Raw genomic sequence first — 11,602 nt, 5'->3', positions numbered from 1 at the left:
TCGATGAGGATTCCGGTTCTAAAGAAATTGACAGTTTCTCTTCAAATCGCACAGAATCAGGGTGAATCTCTTTCAGGGAAGATTATTCAGTTTTATTGTTATTAGTAAGTGTAGGTTTTCTTGAAAATTTTGAATTAATGTTAAGAATTTTGGAATTATTTTGTTAACAAGATAAGAATTTTGGGATTTTTTTGTAAATAAGATCATTGTTTCAAAATTTGAATTCCACGAATTTTCTAATTATTTTGAGAAGTATGCATATATGAAATATAAATGAAATATTAATTAAATGGGAGAATATTGTTAAAATTAGTGTAGAGACACCAAAGATTTAAGAAATTGAATAATCGTAAAAAAAAAAAATTATATGAGAATTTCATTAGGTGGTGTGGTGTATTTAATTATGGCAAAGCACACTACGGTTATCTGCCTAAGGGGAGGGATGCCTTCGTGGAGGACTTTCTAAGGGAAACTGGCTCGTGTACACGTTACACATGGGGAAAACCACGAAAACACCCATGCAGTCAACCCGTTCGCGGGATTCGAACCTCTATTAGGAGTAAACTGTATTAAAATTTGTTTGGAATTAAGGTAAATGAATGTTATAATTATCAATAATTGTATGTTAAATATAAAGTATGTTGAGGGAGTACTGGTTTAGAAACAGAGGCTCGTTTTACCTCTGCATAATTGTTCCTTTTACCCTCCTCACATAATATAAATTTTGAAGGCTCCCACTTTATTTAATTTTTTTATATATGATTTTTATTTTTTCATATAATGGAGTGTGATTTTTTTTTTTAATATAATGGAATGTATAATGCAGTTCAAAAAGGCCAGTTGCTTTTAAAGAAGGAGCGGAGACCTTTATAAGCAACTGCCAAAGCAACCCTTAATCACTCATGAAAATTTAATGCGTGAGTTCGTTAAAGGGATATGCCTAAATAGCTGGATATGTGTGTACTAGGAGAAAACTGTGGGGTCTTAAAGTTTATGTAAAATAAGAAAATTGTCAAATGTAATAATAAAATTATAAACCATAATTTCTATAATACTATTACAAATGATAAAATATTATTTATAAATGTGAAAAGTTGTATGGTGTAAAATTTTTAAGATTTATGATCATTCCTAATAATTAATGGGTATTCCCTGAAGTATCAAAATTGTGATGTAAATTTTCCAGAAACAAGAACTTTTTACAGATTGGACTCAAATCTTAATAGGATTCTAAAATGTGTATTAGTGCTTAAATTATTATTGAATTCAAAATTTCACGAATATCATTTTTTAATTTTTCAAAAGTTAATTTTACGTTTTGTATTTTTAAAATGGTACCTCTCGTAGTTTGCTGCTCTAATGCTTTTTCTCTCAAACAGTCTTCTCTATCTCTCCGCCTTTTTTCTCTTTAAAGAAGGGGTTGGATGTATAACATAAAAAAAAAAAATAATAATAATAAAAAAAATAAAATAAAATAAAAAAAAAAGCAAGCTTCTAATTTTAGTTGGCTATAATCTCTTTTATTTTTTATTTAATCTGGGAACTTCCTCTATCTATCTTAAGAATAGCGCTATAAGTATAAGCTGCGTAATTCAAATTAATCATGCAATCTTACGCAACTCTTAATGCAGCTACCTCTCGCCCAATCACTAAATTGTAAACCAAAACTTTTTTAACTCGAAATGAAACTTTTGACTCGCTTCTTTTTTCCTCTGGGTTGCTGCGACACTTTTCACTTAAGCTTTCATCCTGGCAAGACGCTGCTGAAATCTTCTATTGCCTATAAAGAAATGATTCTGATGTGCCTACAAATAAAGATGGTGATTCGCCAAACTTAGTTTTGACAACATCTTATTTCTGCCTTTTCCACTCAGTCATCACGACTACGCTTTAAAATATTATATATATAAAGAAGAAAAGTTGATAACTGTGTTTGTGTGCACTAAGGAACTAGGTGTGGTTTTAGTTAGAAGAAATTAACCGTTTAAAAGAAATTTTGTTCAATAAAGAGTTTTAATATGCAGATTAAAAACAAAAATTACATGTGAAAAGCGGAATTCACATTTTTTGTTTTTAAAGACTTTAAGCTGTAGAAATTACTTAAGAAACACAGCCTAGTTGAACAAGATAATTTATTAAAATTCAATCATAAAAGTTATGTGCACAAGATTTCCGGTAATTGAAAATAGATTTAATTAAACATTAAGAAGTGTGAATAACTTTTTAGAGGTTGTTAGGTTATTTTAATTTTATGAACAGTGTTAATTTTGAGTTAAACTTTTGTCCTATCAAATCTTTAACTTCAACTTACTACTTCCGGCCAGAACGTAGTTTTAGGATCACGTCTGAATACTTAATGGGAAGGAGCGGTATTTAAACCGCGAAGTTCTTCGGTCTTAGAGAGAGAGTAGCCTGAAAAGGCGGACGCGTGCTATCTGAAAATCAGATCTCTCTCTCTCCAAGACCGAAGAACTTCGCGGTTTAAATACCGCTCCTTCCCATTAAGTATTCAGACGTGATCCTAAAACTACGTTCTGGCCGGAAGTAGTTAGTTGAAGTTAAAGATTTGATAGGACAGAAGTTTAACTCAAAATCAAAAGTGTTAATAAAATTAAAATAACCTTCCATAAAGTGAGGAACCCTACAAGGTTCAGTTTTCATTAGTTTTTTTTTTTTTTATTATTCATAAACAACAGTACTAACATTCATAAAGAACATTATGAACATCATTATTCATTAACACTAATAAAGAACAGGATGGAGTCTCTGCTTCTGAAAAGTTTGTAACGCTGTTTAGTAAATTATTTCTCCTCCGATAGTTCACCCTTTAAGGTTACAGTATCTCTCTAGAGGTTGGCAACTATAGTAATACACGTTTACGTTGTCCTGACTCTTCCGTTGATGTTCCTTCAGTGTACATGCTGTGCCATTTTTACAGTCGCAACTAAAAATATAAAAATATGAAAGATATAGTGAAGAAAATAACGAAAATGTTAGTTTCCTGAAAAGAAAAGAAAATGTCAAACATAAAATTATTTTATGAAGTGTCAGATTTACTCATTTCATTCTTTTTCACTCTTTCTTTCTTTAAGAGTCAACACTGTTGTGATAGCACAGCTTATTTTTCAACTCTTATTGGGTTACTTTTAAATTTAAAGAAAAAATCATTAATTACAAAGGTAAGAGATAACATACATTCGACTCGTCCCTAACGATTCCGGTTTAACACAATCAAATTTCTTGCTACATGAAATTAAGTCAGCTAAAGCGAAGTTCGCACTTTCATACAGAGGTGACGCAGTACTTATCCGCACTTCAACAGAATTTTTTTCGCAATGGCGGGCACTTGCCTATAACGGCGTTGGCCACTCCTAAGGCCAGAAGTGGTGACCATTTTATTGTGGAGGCAGCTAATAGGCGGCCACCGTTGCTTCCTATGAAGGGACAGGCAATTTTCATCCATGCTTTCTCTAGGACTCGAACCCGGGTGCAGGATTCACAAGTGCACATCAGTATCGCCACTGAGGGAGGGGCCTCAAACATGGACTAATGAGATTCTATCACTCATGTGGCACAGAATTTTTGAAATTGTGCATATCAGTGTGGCCTTCATATATAAGCATGTTGTATTCCTTATGCTCTTTTTGCATTTATTTTGCAGTTCAAAATATAGGGCATCTAAATGCTGCTATCATTTTAGTAGAAAATCTTGTAATGCTTTCTTTTATAAATTTACTTAATCGTCAACTTTTCACTTTAACGAAACTTATTACTCACTAATATTTGGATTAATGTTTGCTGTTTATATCGAGAAACCGAGTCCGAATAAACCTCGAATATTATGCATTTACTTAGATTAAGTGAATTCAAGCGTATATTTTTTTTAACTGAGCTAAGAATAATTGAATGCATATGCTTGCAGTCCTTTGATTTTGAAAGTGTAACATATCACTTATATAACATTTGAAAGTGTGAAGTTCATACATATTGCGAATGACCTGATAACACCTGTTGTTATCATTAAAAGTTATATATGTATAAATTAAATATATCCGCTGTGAATAAGATAAATTCATTCTGTTTGAAGAGTATTTCTTGCGCAGAGAATACATTTAGCAGTGAATACTTATTAATGTGAAATTTAGCACTCTAAATGCAAATTAGAAAAGTTCATTTTTAATAAAACTGTGCATTGGTTACTATTATAGAACATCTTTTTCATACAGACTGCAATAAAAAATGCTAAAACTCCTGTTATTTACATATATAATTAGAATTATATTTGATCTAACATCGCACTGAAAATTTTCACAAGAAATCCACTATGCTTTAATAATTTTGTACAGGAAATTGCGTGGCAAAACATTTTCAACCATCTTGTTTAAAGCCCGGCAAAGTTCATGTGAAATTATAGAAGTATTACTAGAAGCCCACTGGTCATTCTAGAAGCCCCTCCCTCCGTGGCGATACAGATGTGCACTTTGCACTTACGAAATGTGCAACCCGGGCCCTTCAGTATAGCAGTCAGGCCTCCCCTAAACACGATACCGTCTGGGCAGCCTAGTAGAATTCGTTCCTATCAAATCAATGCTCGATTAAACGTCTATTGGCCTTAAGAAAACTTTAAACTTGAGCCCAATGATTTACAACATAAATTTCTATTAATTAAATTTTTAAATAATGAAATTTAAAACTTTAATTAATAATAAATAGTACAATATAATAATAATTATGTAACTAAACATTTTCTGGTGTAACAGAAAGTACACAGAATTATACTTATTAAAATTTTAAACATTTCTTTTCCAGATTTCCATTTAAGGAAACTAGCTTACAATATCTTCGCAATCTGTCCCACAAGAATATTTTTTTCTATAGCTAATCATTGCTAATGACCTGTGGCTTTTTGAATTTCTTGCATAATTTTATCTCAGTTTAAAGCAGAGAAATATCTCATTCCTCTTGCATTATTCAGAGGCATAGTTAAAGTAATAATAATTCGATCTTATAAGAATGGTAATGCTTTCATTTTTTATGAATTAGTGCATGTTCCCAGCTGTTGATAAATTTTGGTGTCTTGCTGGTAAAATAAATTATATCGGCTCATCGTTTCTACCCCTACCACTGAAGTAAACATTTTTATTTTATTTCTAAAATCCCACACGTTCATTAAAGCTTCCGATGCTGAAAAATTGCTTAAAATTCTGTTTCTTTTCTATATATATATCATGAATAACATAGACTATATTAAGTTCTGCTTCAGCAGTTAAATTGATCTGTTTGATTTTCATCTAAAAGCTGTCTTTTCCTAGGTGTTTTTCGAAATTATAACGTAAAACCTGATGTCAGATATTGCCAATACCTCATTTTAAATAAAACCACGTATGTATTGCAATAAACGTTGCACGATATTGATACAGATCATAAATTACGACTGGGATCTTATATGTATTTGTCGGAGGCTTTCATATTTGTCAGCATTTTATTCAGAAATCAAAATCATTAGAATAAATTGGAACTTTTAGCCGAAAGGGGGTAATTTGCTCGGAAGGGCTATAAATTTCGTTTCAGCCTTTTTCGTCGTCCATTATAAAACGGTGTTTCACCTTTCAAATTTTTGCTACCAAATATTAGTGCCATGCATTATATTAAAAAAATAAATAATGAAGAATCTGGATGAATGTATGTACATTTCTCGCATTGTAAAAAATCAAAGGTACCTAGAGACATCCAATTGTGAATAACGTAGTCATACACTCGAATATGGGCATCTGAAAGCCCAAATATGGAATTTGGAATTTGTTTTATTACCTATTTCATATTTTGTAAAACTTTAAGGAATTTTCGATTAACAAATTCGACGATTTCAAAGCGAGAATGGCAAGTCTGTAGCGAAAAAACATTTTTATCTCGAGCGAGCGAGGAAATTCTAAAGACATGCTCTTTTTAAATTAGTATTTTATAATATTGCTGTTAAACTGAATTTTATGGTTTTCGTGCGGAGAACATGATATTTAATAAATAAATGTAACACATAAAACGTTAAAAAAACGCCCCTTTGGATTTTTTTTTTTTTTTCCTCCCCATCATGTTTTGCTTTTGCTCGAATGAAAGGATTTGCGATTCATCTTAAGAGTTTTGAAATAAAGCACTTCGTATTTCATTGCATTGATTTCGGATTGCTTATATTGCATGTGAATAATACTGAAATAATAATGAAATTTAAATATAACCAGAACGTTAAAAAGAGGTAACACTTCACATTTAAGGTTCACATTGCCTCTTAAATGTGAAGTGTTACCTCTTCTTTATTTATATTTCAAAGCGCTCCAACGGCTAGTAGACGAAGAAGAAAATGTGTAATTATTTCAAGTAAACTAAACATTCTAACATAGTGTACTTCCTTTTTTTTTTTACTGACAGATGCTGTTCTTGTTATTGCTGTCGCTAGGTATAAGAATTAATTTTTTTCTTTTGTTCGTCTTTCATTTTATTCTTTTCTTTCCCACTTTTTCTTCGTTTATACATCTATCCAGATCTTCCACTTTTTTCTTTGTATTTACTAATGTTGCCATGCGTAAAACATTCTAAGAAAAACAAAATTCTTCTAAGAAAGATTATCTCAATAGCAAGAAGTTCGGTATATATGGAAAGAAAAATCATTAAACTTTCAAAGGAATTGAATGTTTTATACAGGATATAGGGTTACATATAGCGAACACTTCGTTTGCCCACCTCTGATCCTTATGGAAGCAGTTATCGTGCTTGGAATTGACTCGTAAAGTTGGAGGATGATGTCCTGCTGTGTTTGTTGTCAAACTTCCTCGAACAGTAGAGTTGCATGGAGGCTTACTCATCGGACCTCAAGCTTACTCTACTGAGGACAGACCTGGTAAACTGGCTGGATAGAGAACTGTTTACCAAAGAAGAATATAATCAATAGACTCGCCCGGGATTGAGAATTGTATACAGTTGAAGGCTTAGGTGCGAAGCACATGGAAAAAAGGCGCTAAAAGCCTGATCCTGTGTGTAACTCATGGAGGAGTGGCTTGACGTTTTTACCATAACATTGAGATGTGTTGGCAGAGAATTCTGAGAAAGAATTCTCACATAATGTTAAGACGTAGAAGGGAAAGATGTAATTTCCTGCGTCGCTATTGGTCCATCACATGGAGAGTGCTAATTCATTCCTATTCTTCAGATTCCGCGAAGTTGATGAGCAACATAGCCGCTTGAAAGCCTGTTTTCATACTGTTGAAATGGTAAGCATGGGTCACCTCGAAAGAAAAGGCAACACAACGGAAGATACACAACGGAAAGATACACAACGGAAAAATATTAACATCATCCAAATGCTCTTTAATTCAATCTTGCCATTCATCGGCAACCAAAATTTAATCATTTGCATATTGCATCGAACGGTAAGCGCATAAGAAAGCTTGTTAATATTAAATAACTTCTTGGAGCATGATTACTTTGCCTAGCTTAAAGTTTATTATGCAGTACATATTACTGTTCTAACATTTCCTGCTTTTTTCTAATTTTCTTTTCTTAAATTACGACTTACACTGGTGTGCAAAAATTAAGGGCGACACGGTTTATTCAATATAACTTTGTACGAAAGCTTTCCAAATCAACACATTTAATTCCGTAAGATCCCCAATACGTAAGGACATCAGTAATGTAAGCAACACTTACTAAAAGAGAAATCAGGGGGATAAAAAGAAACTTTATTAAAAAAGTAGCATGGAGCGCAATGCGACTGAAGGCCGAAACATCCCTGTGTGATCCTGTGATCCCTGTGTCCAGCAAGAAACATCCGGTCTTTAATAGGGGATATGATCTCCCCAAACTGCTAGGCAGGTTTCACAGCGTCTGCCCATCCTGAGAATGAGGGTGTCAATAAGAGGTCAATAAGATGTGAGGCTGCCCATTCGTCTTGCAGCGCCAATCGAAGCTCCGGAATCGTTACTGCTGGTAAGGTACGAGCTGCCAAGCGTCTGCCTAAAAAATCCCATACATGCTCGATGGGATTGAGATCCGGAGATCGTGCCGGCCAATCCATACGTTCAATATCCTCACTCTCTAAGAGCTGTTCGGCAGCTACTGTGCGATGACATGGTGCATTGTCGTCCACGAAAAGGAACTTCGGGCCCATAGCGCCTCTAAAAAGGCGCACATATGGAAGAAGAATCTCGTTACAATAACGGGTCCCGTTGACTGAACCTCGTCGAAGATGTGAAGGTCTGTACAACTACCAAGCATGATGCCTTCCCAAACGAGAACACCGCCACCTCTATACCTGTCCCTTTCAATGATGTTCGAGGGATGGTTGCGGCTTCCCCGCTCTCTCCAGATGAGTATGCGATGAGAATCGCTACTCAGACTCAATCTGCTCTCATCTGTAAAGAGTACTCGTCCCCATTCATTGTCTCTCCAATTCCGGTGTTCCCGGCACCACAGAGAACGCCTTCTCCGATGGGCAGGCGTTAGAGGTACACACCGTACAGGGCGTCGTGCAAATAGACCACCACCGTGCAGTCTTCTGGCCACGGTAAAACGCGATATCGGTCGTCCAGTCGCCTGTGTCGTGTGTCTAGCGATTTCTCCCGCTGTCTGCCGCCTGTTTCTTCTGGCCTGTAAGGCAATATACCGGTCATCTGTGGGTGTGGTTCCTCGTGGACGACCACTACTAAACCCCCGGATAGCTGTTCCTGTAGTTTGAAATTGTCTCCAAAGTCGTGAATCGATGCTGTGAGCAATTCCGAACTCTGCAGCCCCACTTGTCACACTGCGGCCTTCCTCCAACTTCCCAATGATTCGACCTCGGGTAAAAGCATCCAGATGTCGTCTAACAGATTGATTATTCGCCATTTCTCGCTGAGGCAGCAACTCGGTGTGATTTTAACTGCTATATGGCGTGCAATCGCTTTGCCAGAAATACTGATCTTACACCGACAACATGCTTTATACTTCTCAGACACTCCCCCATTACGTCTACCTGCATATCTGCGCATGTGCTACCGTACATCACCTTACTTAATCTCCTGATTGGTCTTTCTGTCCGCTCTGCCTCTTCGTTCAGCTTATCAGGTTCAATGTTCCTTCTAACCTTCTTCGGGAACATGCAAGGACCTGACTCGGAACAGAGAGCTTACTAAAGCTATGTTCAAAACTGTGGGAAGTAAACAGGATACACAAGAAGGGTATACAAAACCCTTTATTTTTCTCTATTTACAATGACTTCCGTACTTCGGAATACACCGACCCGCTACTTGGGGTCAAAACTTAAATGTATAAAAATAAAACTAAACTCTAATTTAACTTTAGAATAATAAACGTGGAAGATTGGCCTTATAATAACAGGAAGCGTATGTAGTACAGAGATCTGTGAACACTACAATACGTTTACAATTTATCAAGAGGATTAAAACCTCTGGCCTGGAAGGCAAACAGCAACTGCGTAACTTCTAAGGTAAGCGGCCTGCTTCGACTCACTGCTTCCTCTCTCTCGCTTGGCAAAAAGCCACAACTTAAATACTTGGCGTTCGCCAGACAAACTTTGCATAAAAACCTTAACGCTTATAATTCTGGCCGGAAGTAGAAAATAAGAAGTGATAGTAAAGATTTAAAATAAAATAAACGTTAGTAAAACTTAAGATCCTTACAAGCTGATATGCTAATTTTTCGACTTCGTCCTTAATTTTTGCACACCAGTGTATGTTAATACTTCATCTTTGCTATTTTGAATTCTGATTAAAAATGTGAAATAAATAATACAATAAATGAAACTTGTTTACTTATTTCAAGAGAAGCTATAGTTTCAAACTGATATTGTAATTAAGAATATGCATGTGTACTGCACATGTATGTAATACATGTACACTATGCATGTATGGTTACGTACACTGCGGAAAAAAAAGTGGTACATTTCTATATCTCCCGTTCTACTGAGCCGATTGCCGAATTCAACTCATGTTTTTCATGTCTTGAAAGCGCAACTTAGGATATGTATTAGATTTATATATAGCATTGTTCTAATTTAGGTATTTTGACACAAAATTGGACTTTTTCTGAAATGACATGCCAATTGTTTTCCATATTTCGAGTCTACAACTCAAATTATGCCAAACTGCGAAGTTTTTTAAAAATCGCACGAGTAGTTTTTCAAAAATTAGCTGTCACAATTTTAGCTCCACAAAGTTAATTGAATTGGATATATCTCTTTTTCCATTAAACTTACTTGATTTCTTCTCCGAGAATTCGAAATTTAGGTTGGTTCAAATTCGTCCATTTTTTTATTATTTATTTTTAAAATTTGAGTTTTAAATAATTTTTATAATTTTTTTGGAAAAAATTCTGAATTCTAACCTATAAAATGTGTACCATCGTCTTAGATGTACTTCTAAGCATATCTATCTGCAAAACATTAGATTTTTTTACTCAAATTTTCTTAGGATATTTATCATATTTACATACTGGCATTTACATACTGAATTTACATACTGGCACGTTTTGAAATTTGGAATATTTGTTATAAGGGATAATAACGCCAAATGTGGTTTACGCACTTTGTTAAAAAAATTATTTAAAATAATGAACGATGATAGGTTACTATAGATCAGGGCTTCTTCACCGGTGTTACGGGTACCATTGGCGATTCGCAAGAGAAAAGTAGGTGGTACGCAAAGAAGCAAAGTATTTTTAAATATTAAATTCAAAAATTAAAACCCCAACATCCTGATTGAGGTTTTTTCTAAATTTATATGCGATCGGAGCTTTGTTCAAGAGTGGTGGAGGTAGTAGTTTTTTGCAGTGGTGGTACTAAAGGTTTTCAGTTTTTGTTTCAATATGGTACGCGTTATTCAAAAGGTTGAGAACCGCTGCTATAGATTAAGAAGCTCGCGAAGTGAATTATTATTGACCGCAAACTGAAAGAAATGCCCCAATATAAATTTTTGAATTTCTCCGTAAATTTCGCACCAAATTTTACAGAATTTAATATTCAGGCATAATTTGAGTCGTAGAATCGAAATACGGAAACGAATTGGCATGGCATTTCAGAAAGATTTTGTGTCAAAATACCTAAATTAGAACAATGCTGTATATAAATCTAATATATATCCTAAGTCGCGCTTCCGAGGCGTGAATAAAGCAATCTGAATTTCGTCAATCGGCCCAGTAGAACGGGAGATATACTCGTAAAACTGTACCAATTTCTTTTTTTTTTTCGCAGTGTACATGTATGGAATATGCGTACACTGTGCATCTACATTTACGCATACTGTAGGTTCTACAATACGTGTACACTGTAGAACATACAGTACATGTACAAAGATCATACACACAATGCGCTACTACAGTATATATTATCAGATTCTATAGTCAGTATGATGACATTTATTTGCAATATTTAAAATTAATAGTATAAATATTACACTGCTGGCCACCCAAATTACAATACCAAGAAAGTCAAGAGATATCACAACAAAATTTATTTAGTAGATAACATGTTGACCAAGTATCAAGTGATTAAATTTATAGACTTCTGTGAAGTGGGGTTCCTTTCAGAATCAGTAGCCAGAGTAGCCGTCATTGTTGG

The 11,602-nt window shown here is 34.6% G+C and overlaps 1 protein-coding gene across 1 annotated transcript in view; it reads right to left on the bottom strand.

The window, feature by feature from the left end:
* Positions 1–2,341: 2,341 nt before the first annotated feature.
* The window catches only part of LOC118203533 (uncharacterized), a 28,248-nt gene continuing 18,987 nt past the window's right edge, over positions 2,342–11,602 (bottom strand). Inside the window, exon 4 of the mRNA XM_035375816.2 lies at positions 2,342–2,944. Coding sequence (XP_035231707.2) covers positions 2,821–2,944 — 124 coding nt within the window. The 3' untranslated portion in view covers positions 2,342–2,820. The remainder of the gene's footprint in view (positions 2,945–11,602) is intronic.

The sequence above is a fragment of the Stegodyphus dumicola genome, chromosome 10 (assembly GCF_044657685.1).
Source record: "Stegodyphus dumicola isolate Sdum_Otavi_A_Nest chromosome 10, ASM4465768v1".
Classification (NCBI taxonomy): domain Eukaryota; kingdom Metazoa; phylum Arthropoda; class Arachnida; order Araneae; family Eresidae; genus Stegodyphus; species Stegodyphus dumicola.
Note: the sequence above shows the minus strand (reverse complement) of the source record. Positions and strands in the feature narration are given on the sequence as shown.